Source organism: Pseudochaenichthys georgianus, chromosome 7 (genome assembly GCF_902827115.2).
Source record: "Pseudochaenichthys georgianus chromosome 7, fPseGeo1.2, whole genome shotgun sequence".
Classification (NCBI taxonomy): Eukaryota; Metazoa; Chordata; class Actinopteri; order Perciformes; family Channichthyidae; genus Pseudochaenichthys; species Pseudochaenichthys georgianus.
The window spans coordinates 746,739-768,531 of record NC_047509.1 but is presented as its reverse complement, the minus strand read 5'-3'; the positions used below and the strand labels follow the sequence as shown (position 1 = coordinate 768,531).

At 41.0% G+C, this 21,793-nt stretch overlaps 1 protein-coding gene across 1 annotated transcript in view; it reads left to right on the top strand.

Moving 5' to 3' along the window:
* itga5 (integrin, alpha 5 (fibronectin receptor, alpha polypeptide)) overlaps window positions 1-21,793 on the top strand; it is an 82,670-nt gene that overhangs the window by 28,544 nt on the left and 32,333 nt on the right. Inside the window, 17 exon segments of the mRNA XM_034086392.2 lie at window positions 4,922-5,022; window positions 7,506-7,629; window positions 8,534-8,595; window positions 9,061-9,106; window positions 9,207-9,332; window positions 10,318-10,362; window positions 10,563-10,578; window positions 10,580-10,604; window positions 10,758-10,814; window positions 12,988-13,040; window positions 13,801-14,009; window positions 14,890-15,081; window positions 15,163-15,208; window positions 16,575-16,688; window positions 19,237-19,292; window positions 19,587-19,744; window positions 20,749-20,886. Of these exon segments, the coding sequence (XP_033942283.1) occupies window positions 4,922-5,022; window positions 7,506-7,629; window positions 8,534-8,595; window positions 9,061-9,106; window positions 9,207-9,332; window positions 10,318-10,362; window positions 10,563-10,578; window positions 10,580-10,604; window positions 10,758-10,814; window positions 12,988-13,040; window positions 13,801-14,009; window positions 14,890-15,081; window positions 15,163-15,208; window positions 16,575-16,688; window positions 19,237-19,292; window positions 19,587-19,744; window positions 20,749-20,886 (1,568 nt within the window).

Here is a 21,793-nt window from a genome sequence, read left to right as displayed (position 1 = left end):
AAAATGCAAGAGGGATACGAGCTACAGCTAATAGCAGTTACAGCGAATTTCATGGCGGGCGTACAAAATATGCGGCAACCCCATGGCTAGGTTGTTCCATGTAACAGAACGCTTTTAATAACTTTTCAAAGTCTTTAGAAGATACTGATAAAATGTGAAGTCCATTGGATTACATCTTCACGAGAAGTTCTTGAAATTACAACAAAAAAGAATCACGCTAAATACGAAATGGCAGACTTTTTATTGGGATTAGACAATGGCACCAAGAGACGTATTCGTATGTCGACATGTGACATAAGTGCTGCTCAAATATGGATAAGATTACAAAGTGGAAAAGTAGCCCGTTCAATTGGTTAAAAACAACCAAGTGTCTTGCTGTTCCTTTCGAATGTGTCAGCCCTTATAGATAGAAGATCCTGAATCTATGTGTCTATAGCAGTGCTTCTCAAAGTGTGGTCCGCGGACCACTGGCGGTCCGTGAGCGCCCCCTAGTGGTCCGTGAGTATATTGGTAACATTTCACATTTGAAATAAATAAATACATTTCAGTTTTCCGCACTCTCGCGGGAATATCTCCGCAATGGAGCGAGGTTAAGTTTCACTTCCGATTGCATGATATAGCCCAGCGCAACACCTTCATCACACAGGTTGCCACTTGTTTGTACCATTTTCAGGCGATTTGTAATCTGTTCTAGAAAAACGATGTGTTTTTTGATATTTGTGGAGTTAGGTGGTCCGCGAGTGTTTTTTTATTGGTTACGTGTCCTTGGAATGAAAAAGTTTAAGTTTCATCAGATAACCCTAACCTCTTACCCTCTTACTTTGTATTTTATTATATATGTTGCATTGTTGGAGGAGCTCAGGTCAGAAGAATTGCTTTGCCATTTCTACACTGTAGCTTATGTGCAAAGGACAATAAAACCTTTGAATCTTTACCCAATGTTTATTTTCTTACGGTATCACGCAACCCAGTCTCACGGCATTTCGTGTTATAGTCACGGCATTTAATCTATTGATTCGTGTTCAATAGATTAAATGTCGTGACTATAACACGAAATGCCGTGAGACTGGGTTGTATCACGCTAGCCACAAATAAATTGTCATCAACTCGCCAAGTTTGTGCTTGGGTCTGGTAGTCCGTTTAAATGTCCGGTCACAATGATTGTTACATCCAGCTCCTCTGGGTCATGTCTTGAATAGTTTCAGGGCTGCAGTGCACGTGTAAAAGTTCTTTTTTTGGAAACATAACTCAAGTCACTGTTCAGCTCCTTACCTTCCCCTGGTGGCTTTTACATTAACCTTATCCAAACAAAGACCCCGAGTTATGAAAATACAAGGGAAGTGTAAGCTGAAAGAGAAAGTACTGTGCGGCTGAGGCGGATTAGGTAAGCAACATGCTAATAAGGAGCAGTTTGAGGGCATGCCACTGTTTGGATAAAGCACTTACTTTCACACTTCTGACCACAATGAGGCAAGGACTCGACGGTGAGTGACGTCAGCAGGAAACCCCAGTGTTGGAGGATAAGCAGAAAGAGAGTTATGTTATTAAAAACACTTCTGCTAACTGTCTCCGGTGAGGGGGAGCTGTACTCTACTGAAGGAAAAGGAGCGGTAGGGCGTTGTATTAATGGCAACCAGGGCGAGGTCGTGCAAGAGAACTGATAGTAAGATGGAGATAATATTGAAAATGAAAACAGAGAAAAGTGTATGTGAAAACAGAGATGAGTGAGGGGTTTCTGTGAGGAAGCCGGGCTGGACAGAGAGTGTTTTCCTTGGATTGTGAGGAGGAGAGAGGAGAGAGGAGAGAGGAGAGAGGAGATATAAAGAAGGAGGCCTGAGGCACATCCGGATCTCCTCACATGCTCTCAGGTCATGATCTCTGGCAGATTCAGCCCTCAGTCTACGCTAGGGCTGCTCCATTATGGCAACAATCATAATCTCGATTATTCGGGTCAATAATTGTAAATGCGATTATTCATTGACTTTGAAAACATCCAGTTATTGGAGAAAACATTTTGAACAGTATGTTTTAACAGTTGATTACCCTGAACTTTAAGTATAATTCAACTGAAGAAAAAAAAAAAGATTATTTAAAAAAAAAAAAAAGTAATAATAATAAAAAAATAATCGTTTTATTTTGATTACGTTGTTTTCGTAATCGTTGCAAGCCATAATCGCAATTAAAATATGCATTATGCATGTCGTTTGACCATTGAAAGTAAACAAGAAGGACCACGTAGTGCTACGAAATGAATCAAATGAAGTACGAGGATGACATTTCGAGGACATATCCTTGCTCCCTTTTCATGGGCATAGTCACTGTGACGTCACCCATTGGGTTTCATGGACTACGCTTTGAAGAAATTGGATCAAGAAAGTAGTAGGAAGATTTTCTCATACATAGACTTCTACACAATCTGCTGTATTTTAGAGGGGAAGCAGTTTTCAGTGTCAGTTTTGGTTTGATGGGGGATTGAGGAACTGCAGAGGGTTAAGTGGAAGACTTTCAGATGCTCTTGACCTCACTTTTGCACTCCGCTCACAGATGTCAGCTGAATCCCTCGGTGTGTGTGTTTGAGCTGCGTGAGACGGATGTGACTCCCTGCCCAATCGATTTGTTTGCATTTCCCTCTCCGTCCATCGCAGCGCAGACGTAGCATCTGTTTTCCGATCAAGTTGTTCTTAAATCTGACTCCCAGCACCATCTGTCATGTCACCTGCTGCAGTCAGAGCTGCCAGGTGGTCGAACAGAGCGAGAGGTCAGAGGTTAAGCTAAAAGAAAACCAGGATCGCCTGAACACATACCATGCAAAGTCCAGTGTCAGATGTACATTACATAAGGAAACAGGGGGTTGTTTATATCTTGTTATTGTTAGTTTGTAAATGTATATTTTCTACTTTCTTGTTTATTTGTGTTCTTTTAATTTGTATTGTACAATGCCATGTCTTTTTATGCTGCTGCAACGCAAACAGTTCCCACATTGGGATCAATAAAGTACTTCTTATCTGATCAAATACGTTTATTTGCAAACACATCTTCCACACTGTACATTTTACATTTATATTACATTTTATATTTAATAATCCTTTCCTCCTTAGTTCCTCCTAGTTTCGTAACTAGTACGGCTGTACCTGAATATCGGAATATTCGTTCGTTGGAGTGCTATTGGGGTTTCAACTTCGTTATTCGGATATTCGTTTTTTTCCCGTTTTTTGTTGTATTTATTGAAATCTCCAATATCAACGTGAGAGCTTGTGCCTCTTCGGGGGGGGGGGGGGGGTGATAACACTTAACTATACACTTTATCGTTTACTTTCTCCGTCTTTATATGTAGATATGACTTTTCTCCGTTAATCTCAGTCAAGTTGTTTCCATAGCAACAACAACTTCCTGTCAACAGCGCTCTCCTTCAAAATAAAAGCATTTCCATAGAAAATAGGAAGACAAGCCAAATTACACTTAAGACATAGGCCAGGGGTCTGCAACCTTTTTGACCAAAAGAGCCATTTCGCTCCTTTTTTCCAAAAAAATGTTTTGTCTGGAGCCGCAAAACATATTTCATAGTTTTGTATTGTTATATCAGACAAAAACTACAGTTGTTTTGCATTTATTAGGCTATGTATTACATGATATAAAACTGTTAACCTCTAATAAGAAACAAAGAACTTTTATAAGGAGAATTAAAAATAATACACAGGACTAATTTAAAATAAATTAAACACAGCACTTGGGGAGTCCTCTGCACATTTGAAGGGGAAACAAATATTATTAAATGGGCCCACTTTGAAATAAATAAAACATATAGCTGCACCCTAAAAAGAGTTAACGGTAGGGGAGGTAAGAATGGAGAAACCAGCTCGAGTGCGCTAGAATTTGAAAATACACAACCGGAAAAAATATGCCTCTTCCTTCAGACTTTCTTACAGAGCCCCTCCTCCAACACACACGAACGCGCACATGACCAATGAGGGCACGAGATAAGTTGTGCCCAGATGGAAGGCTGACAGGCAGGTAGGCCATCCAGTTACTTTAGCCGGGCCGGTTCAGATGATTGGTCGTGCTTTTTACAGCGCTACGGCTTCCAGAGATTAATTTTTGTATGTATTTATTGTCAAAGCATTTAATATATTCATTGCTATCGGGACGTTAAGAGCTTTCCATGGAATATAACAAAAAGTGTTTTCTGAAATAAATGACATACCCCATTGAATTATGACTGACGATCGTCAGCTGGCTTCCTCTCCCTCGTAAAGGCTGCACCACCGTTGACAACTTCTCTCTACATATCAGACATCCCGGTAAACCAGCATCGTTTGCTGTGAAAGCAGACAACTGTCACGCAGAATTAAATCCTGTGTTCCTCCGGTACTTTCTTGATTTATCATAGTTCGCTCGTCGAGCGGGGGTCAGGTATTCGCCTCCAAGAAAAGGCGCTCGCGGGGACCGGAGCAGGATTTGTGACGCATATTTTAGTTGACCCTAATTTAAAAACGTTTTGTTTTTTTATTTATGGTGTCACAGTATCACCTCAAAATACAACATACGAAACATTTTCAACCATCCAACAAAATATAAATAGTCCTACAAATACTTTTATTTTTATTTCCTTCTTATTTTTGTCTAAGCTCAAGGGAGCCAGAGCAGAGGGCTAAAGGGCCGTGGGCCGCGGGTTGCCGACCCCTGACATAGGCGATTACAACTGCAACGAAAGTAACGAACACAATACAATATCCTTTTCAATTTCAAAGAAACACAAATTGGGTTACATTAACAAATAACTGTAAAACAACAATACTGTAGAATAACCAAAATGAATGCCGTGAATAAACCGAATACACGTGTTGAAGCGGGTTCGTCTATCGGCGTGGGAGGGATGTTTCATCATATCACTAAGTGTCTCTTTCTTGTGTTTCTCCCCCAGGTGATCGCACCGCGTTGCTGAACAACACTGCACATCAGATCGATTTTAAGTCCCACCAGTGGTTCGGAGCCACTGTTCGTTCTCACGGAGACACCATCCTGGTAAGAAGACCCTCTCAGAGAGGATTGTGGGGGATGGGAGTGGAAGGAGTTAAGTTTCAGATCTGCAGAAACAATACCTGCTGTTATTATTTCAGTTCAGTGAAGACTGTGAGAAACGTTCTCCTTGGAGTTATTAAACCATTCGAGGCGCTAGTACCTTAGCTTCAACTACTACCATACATATTCTAAAGAAAGATTAATCAGACACATGAAGATGTCAGGTATTCTGTTTCGCTGATGCATGTGTGTTGTGTTTGACATATTTTAGTTTTCATGTTTCTATAGGTTTGTACGCAGCTGTGAATTATTATTTATTTTTCAGTAATGGGGAAAACAAGACTTTCTAGTGCCTGGTCCTTTCCATCATGAGCTATAAACTATCAATCAATCAATCAATCAATCAATCAATCAATCAATCAATCAATCAATCAATCAATCAGTATTTATCCAAGGGAGAAATTAGTCAAACACCTGTTATAATATATAAAGTTTATAAACACAAGTAAATAGATAAATAAAAATACAATCGTCTAAAAAAGAGAAGAGATTAATACATAATTATAAAATTGAATATATTAGAAGTAAACAATCAAGTTCATTTTGACTGGTTGCTCAATCTTTGGCACCAGGAGAGAAAGACTGAATATATTGCTTTATCACCCAGAAAGTTCTTTATTCGAAATGTGTCTCACAGATTAGCGTCTCTGAACTTGTCACTTGGGTGCAGTTCTCACCTCACCCGCCGTAAAGAGATGTTTAGTGCCCCCCCTGACTTACTTCAAAGTGTGTTGGTTTGCTCCGAGGTTAGCGGGTTGAGTTACGGTGTTACCGTGATCCAGATTTGTAGCGCTGACCTCCTCCTGAGTTCAGCGCTGTGATGTTGCAACTGGAAAAAACATCTCTCCAACATTTGTTTAACGGTCACCTGTTATGCAAAATCCTCTCTGCTTCATTCTCTTCTACATCAACATGTGTCCCCTCTTCGACATCACAACATGTGTCCCCTCTTCTTCATGTCTCTTCTACATCAACATGTCCCCCCTCTTCTTCATGTCTCTTCTACATCAACATGTGTCCCCTCTTCTTCATGTCTCTTCTTCATCAACATGTGTCCCCTCTTCTTCATGTCTCTTCTTCATCAGCATTTGTCCCCTCTTCTTCATGTCTCTTCTACATCAACATGTGTCCCCTCTTCTTCATGTCTCTTCTACATCAAACATGTGTCCCCTCTTCTTCATGTCTCTTCTACATCAACATGTGTCCCCTCCTTCTTCATCAACATGTCCCCCCCTCTTCTTCATGGTCTCTTTCTACATCAAACATGTGTCCCCTCTTCTTCATGTCTCTTCTACATCAACATGTGTTCCCCTCTTCTCCATGTCTCTTCTTACACCCAACATGTGTCGCCTCTTCTTCATGTCTCTTCTACACCAACATGTGTCCCCTCTTCTTCATGTCTCTTCTAACATCAACATGTGTCCCCTCTTCTCCATGTCTCTTCTACACCAACATGTTCCCCGTCTTCTTCATTCTCTTCTACATCAACATGTGTCCCCCTCTTCTCATGTCTCTTCTACATCAACATGTGTCCCCTCTTCTTCATGTCTCTTCTACATCAACATTGGTCCCCTCTTCTTCATGTCTCTTCTACATCACCATGTGTCCCCTCTTCTTCATGTCTCTTCTACATCAACATGTGTCCCCTCTTCTTCATGTCTATTCTACATCAACATGTGTCCCCTCTTCTCCATGTCTCTTCTTCATCAACATGTCCCCCCTCTTCTTCACTTCTCTTCTACATCAACATGTGTCCCCTCTTCTTCATGTCTCTTCTACATCACCATGTGTCCCCTCTTCTTCATGTCTCTTCTACATCAACATGTGTCCCCTCTGTGGAAAGAGACTCTGAAAGTTTCAGGAACAAAGATTCTCTCTCTTTTTAATCCATTCCTATAAAAACCTGTCTGAAAATGAGCTGATCAGATTGTGGTAACTTGATGATGTCATAACGATGTTTTGTCTTGTGTAACCATTAGCCAATCAGCAACCAAGGTAACCCCCCCCCCCCCCCCCTTATCACCTGAATCTCTCCTAGAGCACCATTGAGTTCTTTGTAACCAAATGTCTCTCCGAGGGGCGTGGGGAGGGGCTCCTTATTTTCATCTAAAGTAACAGACAGAGAATCAGCACTTTGGAAACAGGGCTGAAACAGAGGGGATTATGGGTAATGCTGCAATGATCTGTTTGGTATTTCAGCCAATCAGAGACAGGCTCTGTCTGAGACCTGTGATATATTAATGAAAAACAGTATAATAGGGGACCTTTAATGCTTTAGTCTTCATGTCTTTCATTTTTGTAAAGCACTTTGAATTGCCTTGTGTTGAAAGGTCCTATATAAATAAACTTGCCTTTCCTTGCCTCCCACTTAAAAGTTCACCACATTAATCTCTTCCCTCCCTCTTTCTCCCCTCCTCCTCCCCCAGGCTTGTGCCCCTCTCTACTCCTGGAGGACGGAAAAAGATTACCCCCGTTCTGACGCCACAGGAACCTGCTACCTCTCAGTGCAAAACTTCACCAAATTTGTGGAATTTGCACCCTGCCGCACAGGTAACTGTCTCTTTGATTCATCTTTAAAGAGTCCCCTCCTGCTGATGTTCAGGTGTATATCAGTATGTAGTGTCTCTACTTTAAAGAGTCCTCTCCTGCTGATGTTCAGGTGTATATCAGTATGTAGTGTCTCTACTTAAAGAGTCCTCTCCTGCTGATGTTCAGGTGTATATCAGTATGTAGTGGTCTTACTTTAAAGGTCCTCTCCTGCTGATGTTCAGGTGTATCTCAGTATGTAGTGTCTCTACTTTAAAGAGTCCTCTCCTGCTGATGTTCAGGTGTATATCAGTATGTAGTGTCTCTACTTTAAAGAGTCCTCTCCTGCTGATGTTCAGGTGTATATCAGTATGTAGTGTCCTTAATTTAAAGAGTCCTCTCCTGAAAAAAATAAGATGTCTTTGTGACCTAGTTAAAGTAGCTGATTAAATTTAGATCCAAGTCTAAAAACGGATCTGTAACGTGTGATTCAATTTGCTTGGAGAGACTAACAAACACTATTTTCTGTCTTTTTGCTTTTTAATCTATCGTGTTTTTTGCGTACCAAATTTCAATATCAGAAAGACAGCTCAAAAAAGCATGCATTTGTATTAAATTATATTACATTCATTCAATTGTTATTATTATTTATTTATTATTATTTATTTATTTAGATCGTCTACTTTTTTCAAAAACATTTCCTATTTTTTTATTTATTATTATTATATATTTTTTGTTCCTATCTCTCTCTTTTTCTTCGTCATTTCTTTCCCTGTATGCACAATGTAGATACAGCTTACACAACGTGAAAATGTCTGTTTCGTGAAGCTGAAACTTTAAAAAAGAAAAAAGCATGCAAAGAACTCAGGCTGTCTGGCAAACAATAAATAGGGTTGTAGTAAATGTTATAAATTGTTCTGTGTTGCAGAGATCAGTGACGCGGTGGGACAGGGTTACTGTCAGGGCGGCTTCAGTGCTGACTTCACCACGGTAACAACTCCTATTCCTGTTATATGGGCAATACTGTGCAATATATACCTGGCTGCTAAATCCTCAGAACTGTTACAGGATGTGTATTTTGTAAGTTAAGATAAGATAAGATAAGATGAGAAAAGTTAAGATAAGAAGTACTTTATTGATCCCAATTTGGGAAATGTTTGCATGCAGCAGCATAAAAAGACAAGGTAATGTACATAAGAAAAATTAAAACTCTAGAAATAAACAATCCAAAATATTTCTGAAATAAAATATCATTAAAAAGTTAAAATATATACATGTGGAAATACAAATGTACAGTAAGAAAATATAAAGCAGGATATTATATATACATTAATTGTGCAACGAATGGATTATTAAATATGAAATGTGGGACGAATAAAGCGATTTTGATTCTGAAGTTTTTGGGGTAATCTTTTTCCTCTTCCAGTTTAGTAATTGTACGGCTTTGTCTTTCAGGATGGCAAAGTGGTGTTAGGAGGGCCCGGCAGCTACTTCTGGCAGGGTGCGTAGGAAATACCAATAAAACCCACGTGGAGATCTGCAAAGCCTCAAAATGTCCTGCCAAGTTAAATTTGATGTCTCTGTATTTGTGGTATTTCTAGGTCAGGTTATCTCGGCAGCTAAAGAGGACATTATCAAAGCGTATTACCCTGGGTATTTCATGCAGTCTGTGGAGGGCCAGAAGCAGACCAGACAGGTGAAGTCCGAGCACGACGACAGCTACCAAGGTGAGGCTCATTTAACCCTGTGATGTCTGAGGGGGGTGAAGCCTGATTAGTGGTAGAAAGAGAACAAGCCTTCATTTTGAAAAAAGTTCTCAACTGTGAGAAAAAGTCTGAATTCTGAAAAAAAGTTGGAACATTTGAGAAAAGAAAATTTGAGGAGATGTCAGAATTTTGAGCAAAAGTCTGGATTCAGCGAAAAAAAGACACATTTCTAAGAAAATCCTGAATTTTGAGAAAGTGGGAATTTTAAGAAAAAGTCAACGTTTTGAAGAAAAAGTCAAAATTGAGAAGACGTCCACTTTTTGAGAAGACGTCCACTTTTTGAGAAGACGTCAACATTTTGAGAAATGTCCACATTGAGAACATTTCCACATTTTGAGAAGACGTCAACATTTTGAGAAGACGTCAGAATTTTTAGAAAAAGTCAAATTTCGAGCAAAAGTCTGGATTCAGCGAAAAAAAGTCAAATTTCTAAGAAAAATTCTGAATTTTGAGAAAGTGGGAATTTTAAGAAAACGTCAACATTTTGAGAAAATGTCCACATTGAGAACATTTCCACATTTTGAGAAGACGTCAACAATTTGAGAAAAAGTCAATTTTGAGCAAAGTCTGGATTCTGAAAAAAGTCACATTTCTAAGAAAATTCTGAATTTTGAGAAAGTGGAATTTAAGAAAAAGTCCACATTTTGAGAAAACGTCCACATTTTGAGAAATGTCTACATTTTGAGAAGACGTCCACTTTTTGAGAAGACGTCCACATTTTGAGAAAAAGGCAAATTTTGAGAAAAAACTAAGAATTCTGGGGGAAACAATTATTTGGCAATACCATGATTTTATATTTAATCTATGAGCGTTACATATTCTCAGCTCTTCCTATCAGAGCCAGCTAAATCAAGGAAACCCTGGCTCTGTTGAATTCTCTTCGTGTTAACCCCCCCCCGCACATATCTGTATTTACATAGCCTTATGTCTGACTTCTGGTCCACAGGCTACTCTATCGCTGTTGGGGAATTCAGCGGTGATCAGGTGGAAGGTAAGCCAATGAAATTAATTGGGTATGCACGCTCACAGCCCAAAGGTATATGAAGCGTATAGGAACAAAAACGTAAAAACTGCTGGCACTAGAAGAGAAAATACTCCAGCTGGACGTGAACATAAAGTAGAATATTTTACACAATCTTCGAGCTCCAAGTGGTTGTTTTGTCTCCTAAATCTTTGCTTCATCTCTCTCAGATATCGTGGCCGGTGTTCAAAGGACTCAAGCTTTATGGATTGGTAAGAAAGAGGATCATCGATCAATAGAGAGAAAGAAGTCAGCCCCCCGTGTGTTCACAGTTAGACTTATTATCGCAGTGAATCCTAAACCACAGACGGTGTTTATATAATAGCCTGTTAAAAAAAAGACCATATGTGGCTTCTGTGTTGCAGGTGTCGATTCTGAACGGTACCGATCTGAAGACCATCATGAACTTCACAGGCGAACAGGTGAGTCGCTCCTATCAGAAATAAAGACTCCTTCACATCTCATATCGATAGACTAACTCAATAAAGCCGTGTATTTTAAGCACACTGAATAGTGTTGTTTTCGTGGCTCGAATCCTGCTCAGAGCTCTTCCTTTACAGCAGGGGTGTCAAACTCAAGGCCCGGGGGCCAAAACCGGCCCGCGGCTTCATTTTATGTGGCCCCGCAAGAGCTTGCAAAGAATATAATACGTTTATTATACGGTTACATGCCACTATACAGAAGCAGGTTGCCCATAAACTACATGTCCCACAAGCATCTCGTTTTGTGGCATGCGAACTGAAGAGACTTGCAGTTATTTGCCCTGGACTTCTGCTTTCAGACGTAGTTAATTATAAGTTATTATCCTATCCGATAATAATCCAATTCAGAGGCAATAATGTAATATAATACATTTATTTTATCTATATATTTATATATGTTTATATAGTTACAACCGGCCCTTTGAGTGCAACCTTTATACGGATGGGGCCCGCGATGAAATTGAGTTTGACACTGCTTTACAGTGTTCTCTTAGATCTGGGTCTGTTTCGTGGTTTGCAGTCCATCTCAATTATTCGGGGGGAAAGTGAAGTGGCAATTTGTGCAAATGGTTCTGGGAATAGAAAGGGCTCCGAGCTCATTTAAACAGTGATTGACTCGGCGAATACTATAATCACGAGTGCAGTTGCGATTCAGACGGCCCGACACTCAGTGTGCTTTTTAAACTCAAGGTTCAGAGACAGAGAAACTCCGAAAATTAAACTGACCTGGAACAAAGGCTGCGCTGTAAAATCCATCAGGCTTTCATGTTTCGTTTACTACAGCTTTCTTTTTCTAGTAACACAGAAATCAAGATTGTAGTAGTATGATTGTTTTGTGTTATCTTATGCCACGAGAATCAGGGGGATTACCCTTCTGAATATCGTCGACATAGCTATGATTTATTATGGTTTTAAGAGATTATCTAGCCAGATATTCCTGCTGTGTACGTATATTAAGAGGCCGTATTCTGCTGATGTTCAGGTGTATATCAGTATGTAGTGTCTCTACTTTAAAGAGTCCTCTCCTGCTGATGTTCAGGTGTATATCAGTATGTAGTGTCTCTACTTTAAAAGTCCTCTCCTGCTGATGTCAGGTGTATATCAGTATGTAGTGTCTCTACTTTAAAGAGTCCTCTCCTGCTGATGTTCAGGTGTATCAGTATGTAGTGTCTCTACTTTAAAGAGTCCTCTCCTGCTGATGTTCAGGTATGTATCAGTATGTAGTGTCTCTACTTTAAAGAGTCCTCTCCTGCTGATGTTCAGGTGATATCAGTATGTAGTGTCTCTACTTTAAAGAGTCCTCTCCTGATGATGTACTGGTAATATCAGTATGTAGTGTCTCTACTTTAAAGAGTCCTCTCCTGCTGATGTTCAGGTGTATATCAGTATGTAGTGTGTCTACTTTAAAGAGTCCTCTCCTGCTGATGTTCAGGTGTATATCAGTATGTAGTGTCTACTTTAAAGAGTCCTCTCCTGCTGATGTTCAGGTGTATATCAGTATGTAGTGTCTCTACTTTAAAGAGTCCTCTCCTGCTGATGTTCAGGTGTATATCAGTATGTAGTGTCTCTACTTTAAAGAGTCCTCTCCTGCTGATGTTCAGGTGTATATCAGTATGTAGTGTCTCTACTTTAAAGAGTCCTCTCCTGCTGATGTCCAGGTGTATATCAGTATGTAGTGCCTCTACTTTAAAGAGTCCTCTCCTGCTGATGTTCAGGTGCATATCAGTATGTAGTGTCTCTACTTTAAAGAGTCCTCTCCTGCTGATGTCCAGGTGTATATCAGTATGTAGTGCCTCTACTTTAAAGAGTCCCTCCTGCTGATGTTCAGGTGTATATCAGTATGTAGTGTCTCTACTTTAAAGAGTCCTCTCCTGCTGATGTTCAGGTGTATATCAGTATGTAGTGTCTCTACTTTAAAGAGTCCTTTCCTGCTACATAGTGACTAGTGGGAACACAGGGATGTTAGCCTCTGCAGACCACTTACATGCACAAAAACCTATATAGCACACTGCAGGAGAAGGAATCCCCTTAAAAGCAGAATAGAGCCTCTTTAGTGACTTTTGATGGTTAGATTTTCATTCATTAAAGTCGTGGATTCTCTTTTTCTTCTCAGATTGGATCATATTTTGGGTACACAGTGGCAACGACGGATATCAACAGTGATGGGTGAGTCGTCTGTTTTCTCTTTATTCTCAGATAATTATCCAGCGGTGTCTAGATCGGACGCCACCAACATCTCATTACAGGCGTCGATGTGTATGAATGAGTTTCTGTTAGAAAAATATCACTCGCCACCGGCTTGAGCTTCAGCCTCAGGATCCGTGTGTCTGTGATCCTCTCCAGAATGGAAGTAGTCATCACATACAGAGCATCCAAGAGAGGGAGTTACACAGTCACAAGATGGAGGAATGACAGTTCTTGTAGCTAATCATACATCCTGCTGTCATGTACGAAATACTGAGTTTTTTTTCTCAAAATGTTGGCGTTTTTCTGAAAATCTGAAAATTCTGACTTTCTCTCAAAATTCAGATTTTCTCTAAAAATTCTGACTTTCTCTCAAAATTCTGACTTTCTCTCAAAATTCTGACTTTCTCTCAAAATTCAGATTTTCTCAAAATTCTGATTTTCTCTAAAAATTCTGACTTTCTCTAAAAATCAGATTTTCTCTCAAAATTCTGATTTTCTGTAAGAATTCTGACTTTCTGTAAGAATTCTGACTTTCTACTTACTTCAGATTAGCTCCACGTCAGAAATGAGCATGCTTGATGTCTCTCTCCATAGAGGCTGAATCCTCATGTTAATCACAGAGCTATCATCTGCCTCAAACAGTCCTGATGCTCTTCCAGGTCATCACACATCCTGTCATGTTCACAGCTACAGTTGGGATGCCTTTGTTAACAGTGTGTGTGATTTCTCTTTAATGCAGTTTGACTGACCTGCTGGTTGGCGCTCCCATGTTCATGATGCGAGGGTCCGATGGTCGTCTGGAGGAAATGGGCCGGGTCTATGTTTACCTGCAGAGAGACGCCCAGCAGCTGGAGCTCCTCCTCCCTCACCTGACCGGATCCCAGGTGATGGGGAGGTTCGGCAGCACCATCGCCCCTTTGGGAGATCTGAACCAGGACGGCTTCAATGGTGAGAATATAAGTGACATTAGGAAGCAGCATGTTGTTCTTGCTTACCTGCAGAAAGGACACTTGGATGGTGCACACAGGACTTTTACCCAGTTGGGAATTACGTTATAAATAAGTGAGCCGAGGCAGAGAAAGAAATCTGGTCAAACTTTATTTATTCCGTGGGGAATTTGGGTTTATGTCACAATTTTAAATAAAATACAATAAAACTAATAATAATAATATTTATATACACGTAGGAAATTCACGTAAGCATGTGCAATATAACACGCAATCAATTATAGAAAATTATTTATATAAACATTGATGTAAAATTGTGTTTTTATAAAAGGTTAAAATGTAATTAAATATAACAAAAATATTTATATGAACGAAAAAAGCAAGAGTAAAAATGTGAACAGATAAAAAGTTAATTAAAATAAGGTTCATAAGGATAAGATAAAATATAATTGTTTTTTAAATACTTATTGGTTATATTATTGTTCTTTTTCTTGAGCGGTAATATACCGGTTTTTTATGTCTGCTGCTGGAAATATATGTATTTGTCAAAAAGAAAACTTAGGGGCGTGGCTTTAAAAAAAGGCTTGGACCCATAACATCTCACGTTTTCCACCTGTTCTGATTTTTTTCGTCGATTTTTATCTTAAATGAATGCTCAGTCTCATTGTTGTGCTTTTACTTAGGTCTTAATGTGTGCATATGTATAAAGGTATATATTTGCATACGTATTTTACATATATTTGTTTTTGTATTCGGGATTGTGGGAAACGGTTTTTCGATCTGTCTGTACACACAAACAGAAAGAGTGACAATAAAGTTGACTTTTGACTTTGATAATAAATATCCTTTCGAATGTCTTTCGTCACGTTGTCCTCTTGCAGACGTGGCCATCAGCTGTCCGTTTGGCGGGGAGGACCAGCAAGGTCTCGTCTACATCTTTAACGGTTTCTCCGAGGGTCTGAAGGAGAAACCCTCTCAGGTGATCTCGGGTCAGTGGGCTGCAGGATCGGTTCCTGCCAGCTTCGGGTTCTCCCTCCGAGGAAATAAAGACCTGGACATGAACGGATACCCAGGTGAGGAAGACTTCTCCCATTATACACGACCACCATTACATTTGCATTATGTTTCCTAACTCTTTGAATTGACTTCCTCAGATCTCATTGTCGGTGCCTTTGGTGTCAATAAGGCGGTTCTCTACAGGTATGATCGTTTGAAACATATACAGTGCTGTATAAAGATATTCTGGTATTGATCATTCATAATAATAGCTATATTTTTTGTTTATAGTTCATCTGCTTTTCACTTTCAGGAAATGTAACTTTTACACTTTTATAGAATCTCTCCACCTTCACCTCCAGACTTTTCCCTTAAAGAAGTCTAAGTCATGTTTGATGATAGGTTCTTTAATCCACACATAGTTACATTTGACTGATTATCTTTCAAATCTTGTACATTTATTAAAATAAGATCAGGCTTATTCAGGCTGTGATAATAGTGTAATGAAAACCTGATATCATGACGGACATTAAAGGTCCCATGTCATGCTTTTCCGGTTATCACCCGTCCCCTTGTGTTATGAAGGTTCTTCTGCATGTGAACGGTCTGCAGAGTCACAAACCCTCAAAGTGCACCCTGTAGCGAGTACAACTCTAACACAGGGAAGACCTGTCTGCTGCCCCAGAACGCCTCGTTCGACATTTCTCTTTTTCTTCCTGGGTACAGTGACGTGTCCATACCCATTGGTCCAAATGGACCAATCCGCAGAGCCGTTACGTTAAGTCCGTGGTTTGGTCCAAATTGACCAATCCACGGACTTCCTCACGCACACACTCAATCTTTTCTCAGCTGCAGCTCTGCCGATTTCTCCTCCCTGAGACGGCGGGACGCGGCGAGGCTGTGAGTCGGTGTGTGAGCACACACACAAACTCCCAGCCATGCTGCGGGTGGGTGTGTGTGTTCGGGCTGTGTCTCGCTGTTTCGCCGACGGCCACTGGGCTCACGGGGGGGGGGGGGGGCGGAGCTCCAACAAGCTGTGTAGGACAGGGAGTGAATACAAATACTATACAGAGATGCTGGATGAGAAACCAATGTGCAAAATTGAACAATGTAAATCTATTCTATAGACCTCAACAATGGAATTATGATCCGTAGAAATGGCCATGACACGGGACCTTTAAAACATGCTGTCTGATTGTTTAGAGGAATCATTTGGAAATGTGCTTATTCACTTACTTGGCGACAATATCAATGAACGTCAACACTAAGCTAGTTAGCTTCGCTCAGCAGAAAGAGTGGAAGCAGTTGGAAATAGCTTTCATGATTCTGTAAAAAGGACAACAACAACAAAAACACCGCATGTGTAAAAGTAAAGTTTAAAAAGTTGTTCTAAAGAAACTTTTTTTAGAGCCATGCTAGCAGTTTTCCTCTGTTTTCATTCATTATGCTAAGCTAAGCTAACTGTCGTATTTATAGACAGCGTATCGCTTGGCAGGCGTTTAGGCTTTTTCTTCCCATGTCTAATGTAATTTTTGAAGATAGGGTCTTAATTGACTTCCTTTCTGTTTAGATCCCGCCCCATCGTGAACACCAGCGCCTCTCTGACCGTTTCCCCCACCATGATCAACCCGGAGGAGAAGAACTGCATCGTCACGAGTGGAAACAGCAGCGTTCCCGTTTCCTGGTGAGATTCCAGCTCTCAGCTTCCTGTGACTCTGCTTCACTTCTGCTGCTTCTGAGGGCTTCCCCCGCTTCCTTCACATGCATACACAGTGACAGGAAGTCCTGATAAGAAATAACCTTCTCATCAGCAGTCACGATATTAATTTATACCGGGCTCTTATCTGACCTACTTTCTAAATGTCTGCAGTGTGCGCAGCAGCAGGAATCACACGCTGAATAGCAGCATTGTCGGCACTTTTTCTCTTTGTGCGCAGAAAAGGAAACAGACGAGGGTTGCTCGCTGCTTGACATGGCGACCCCCCCCCCCCCTCCATTTTCCAGATCCTGATCCATAAAGGAAACTCTTGTATACACGTGTGTCTTGATTACACTACGTTGCCTGGTGATGAGGAGTGTTTTTGTGGGGGTGAAAGGAGAGCACAGGGGGATAATGGACGGGGAGGGGTTTCTCTCTGCTGTTGCTTTGAATGAGATATTGTTTGGTGGGGGGAACACAGCTGGGAAACATCAGGACACGTAGACTCAGAAACAGGAGCTTACACATGAACTCATTACTCCTCCAGAGAAGGCCTTGTGCTCTCTCTTTCTGTCTCATTTTTCACCTTTCCGGTGTTTTTCTTCTCACTTCGTCCTGTGTTTGCTCTGCGAATCTTGTGTGGGTTTAGTAGTAAGTGCATTAAGTACTTTTACTCAAGTACTGTGTTTTTGAGGTTTCACTTTTAGGTACTTTACTGGAGTGTTTGCCTACTTTACTATACTTCTACTCCAAAACATATGGGAGGAAATATTGTACTTTTCACTCCACTACATTTATTTACAAGCTAAAGGCGGCTAATGTTGGGCTATAAAGGAACTACAGCACGGTCACATGACTTCACGTCACCACCGCTAAGCTAAAGGTGGCTAATGTTGGGCTATAAAGGAACTACAGCACGGTCACATGACTTCACGTCACCACCGCTAAGCTAAAGGTGGCTAATGTTGGGCTATAAAGGAACTACAGCACGGTCACATGACTTCACGTCACCACCGCTAAGCTAAAGGTGGCTAATGTTGGGCTATAAAGGAACTACAGCACGGTCACATGACTTCACGTCACCACCGCTAAGCTAAAGGCGGCTAATGTTGGGCTATAAAGGAACTACAGTACGGTCACATGACTTCACGTCACCACCGCTAAGCTAAAGGTGGCTAATGTTGGGCTATAAAGGAACTACAGCACGGTCACATAACTTCACGTCACCACCGCTAAGCTAAAGGCGGCTAATGTTGGGCTATAAAGGAACTACAGCACGGTCACATGACTTCACATCACCACCGCTAAGCTAAAGGCGGCTAATGTTGGGCTTTAAAGGAACTACAGCACGGTCACATGACTTCACGTCACCACCGCTAAGCTAAAGGCGGCTAATGTTGGGCTTTAAAGGAACTACAGCACGGTCACATGACTTCACGTCACCACCGCTAAGCTAAAGGTGGCTAATGTTGGGCTATAAATGAACTACAGCACGGTCACATGACTACACGTCACCACCGCTAAGCTAAAGGTGGCTAATGTTGGGCTATAAATGAACTACAGCACGGTCACATGACTTCACGTCACCACCGCTAAAATAATGTTGGGCTATAAATGAACTACAGCACGGTCACATGACTTCACGTCACCACCGCTAAGCTAAAGGCGGCTAATGTTGGGCTATAAAGGAACTACAGCACGGTCACATGACTTCACGTCACCACCGCTAAGCTAAAGGCGGCTAATGTTGGGCGTGGTGACGTTTAATCGTCTCGTTTAGACACTTGTCAGCAGATGCAGTTTTAAAATATAACAGTGGAGTTTTCACGGACGTATTTTATGTCTTGGAACAAAACGGTAAAATCTCTTCAGCTTGTGTTAACCACAGACCTTATTTCAGGCTTACAATCAAAAACACATTCAGAAAGCCATTGACTTACAGACCAGGGGACAGGCAGTGCTAAATGCTGACTCATTCCAGCTTTAGGACTCATTCCTGCACAACTCTCTACATATTATTCCAAAAATTGCCATTCTCCATGATTAGTTATTTTATATACGGTACTATTTTGGTGCCAATACTTTACTAGAATGCAGGAGTTTTTCTTGTAATATTTGACACTAATTATACTTGAGTAAAGGGTCTTCTTCAATCTCTGGAGGATTGGGGGGTTTTGTGTTTGCAGCTGATGTCATGGGAGAGCGATCTGAAGGCTTACTCAAACAGCTATCCACTGGTCAGCACTGAAACATGAGCCCCCCAATTTCACCCTTCTTAACTCTGCTATTCCTTAAGCGTAGAAACGGAGACGCTCCAATTTATCAGCCCCGGCTGGTGAAAGCGTGTCTCCGTTATTTGGCATTTTCTGCATTGTTTTCCCCTTACGTCCCGTGCCCTGTAATGTGGGGGCCATGAGAGGAAGTGGGGGAACGGGTGAGGGCAAGTGAGGCTTCCTGTGTGTGTTCAGTATTTATTCTGAATCTCTGCCATGAGTGGAAGTGCTTCTCTCATAATTTCCCTTCTGTCCAACAGCGTCAACCTGAGTTTCTGCATATCTGCGGAGGGGAAGCACCTACCAGACGTTCTAGGTGAGCCAATTCTCCACATCTGCACTTACTTACAAACAAGGAAACTGTCAAAAAGCCAACAATAGTGATGTTTTAAACCCACAACCTCATGTAGGGATGCATGGTGCAAAATATATCGATCAAACCTCTTCTGTTCCCCTCGTTCTTACCTCTCATTACTCAGATACAAGCGCCATTATATTAAACTTACATAGACGACATTGTGTTCTGCAGATTTTTTGATTTTTTTAAACCTCCTGTCATTACGTGGCTCAAACACATTCATCACGCCATGAATGCTCATGTGTGCTGCAGATTTCCAGGTGGAAGTGCAGCTGGACAGCAATAAGCTCAAGCAGAAAGGAGCCGTGAGGAGGGCTCTGTTCCTCGACTCCCAGCTGCCTTCGCTCCAGAGGAGTGTGAGGGTGCGACATGGCGAGCGCGTGTGCAACAGCACCAAGATCTACCTGAGAGTAAGCATTCATTCTTTCCAATACAATAACTGTCTACGACTTATTATATCCGGTGCACGCGTTATATATACTGGCAGAGGTGGGAAGTAGTGGAGTACAAATACTTTGTTTTTGTACTTAAGTACATGTTTCTGGTATCGGTACTTTACTCCACTACTTATTTTACTGACGACTTTTTATTTTGACTTCTTACATTTTGAACACAAATACCTGTACTTTCTACTTCTCACATGTTGAACTCAAATACCTGTACTTTCTACTTCTCACATGTTGAACTCAAATACCTGTACTTTCTACTTCTCACATGTTGAACTCAAATACCTGTACTTTCTACTTCTCACATGTTGAACCCAAATACCTGTACTTTCTACTTCTTACATGTTGAACTCAAATACCTGTACTTTCTACTTCTCACATGTTGAACTCAAATACCTGTACTTTCTACTTCTTACATGTTGAACCCAAATACCTGTACTTTCTACTTCTCACATGTTGAACTCAAATACCTGTACTTTCTACTTCTCACATGTTGAACTCAAATACCTGTACTTTCTACTTCTTACATGTTGAACACAAATACCTGTACTTTCTACTTCTCACATGTTGAACCCAAATACCTGTACTTTCTACTTCTTACATGTTGAACTCAAATACCTGTACTTTCTACTTCTCACATGTTGAACTCAAATACCTGTACTTTCTACTTCTTACATGTTGAACCCAAATACCTGTACTTTCTACTTCTCACATGTTGAACACAAATACCTGTACTTTCTACTTCTTACATGTTGAACTCAAATACCTGTACTTTCTACTTCTCACATGTTGAACTCAAATAGAGTATTTTTAAACACGAGTATCTGTACTTGAGTAAAGGATGTGTGTACTTTTGCCATCTCTGTCCACTGTTAGTTACGATCTTGATGAAAGCTAAAATCCTGCAAAGATTTGAACGGATTGGGACTTTTTGTGATAAAAACCCTGGTATTTGTTTTGTGTTTCAGGACGAGAAAGACTTCAGGGATAAACTCTCCTCCATTTACGTGGCCTTGAACTTCACCTTGGATCCGAAAGCAGCGGCAGACTCCCACGGTCTGCGGCCCATCCTCAACTATCAGACCACCAACGTGATCGAGCAGAAGGTATTTTCATGTTCTCTACACTTCTTTAATCCTCTCTCCAACTCAGATAACCAACACCAGAGAGAAGGACTCGAGCCAGCACTTCCTCTTGGATTTAGGCCTTTTGATTTGGGAATCATACTTGCCAACCTTGAGGCCTCAGAAATCGGGAGAATTTCAAAACCACCGCGGGGGGGGGGTGGTGGTGGTGTGTGCTAGTGGATCGCCGGAGCTGTATTAGATTAACATGCTTATTGTAGTTGTAAGTGCACTGCCTTGCGGCCTGAAGTTAGAGTTGTCGATTCTTGTTCTGTTTTCTGTGATATATCTTCCTCACCCTCTCAGACTTTCGGTTGCGCGTGCTACTAAAGAGACGTGCTACCATGGAAACAAAACAATGGTGTAGCTGTATTAAAGTCCGAGTGGAAACAGTCCTGAGGAAATCTGATTTTGTCAGAAATGCGGGAGAAATATGACCCCGGGAGGAAACCGGGAGAGGGCAATGAAATCGGGAGTCTCCTGCGAAAATCGGGAGGGTTGGCAAGTATGCTGGGAATACTTGCCAACTTCTCCCAAGCCGAAATATATATGTAAATAAGGCAATACATTCCCAGCAAGTCGAATCTGAAAGAGACTCTGAAAGTTTCAGGATCAAAGATTCTATCTCTTTTTGATCTATTTCTATAAAAACCTGTCTGAAAACGAGCTGATCAGATTTTGGCCACTTTATGATGTCATAACGATGTGTTGTCTTGAGTAACCATTAGCCAATCAGCAACCAAGGTAACCCCCCCCCCCCCTTATCACCTGAATCTCCTCTAGAGCTCCATTGAGTTATTTGTAACCAAATGTCTCTCAGAGGGGCGTGGGGAGGGGCTCCTTATTTTCATCTGAAGTAACAGACAGAGAATCAGCACTTTGGAAACAG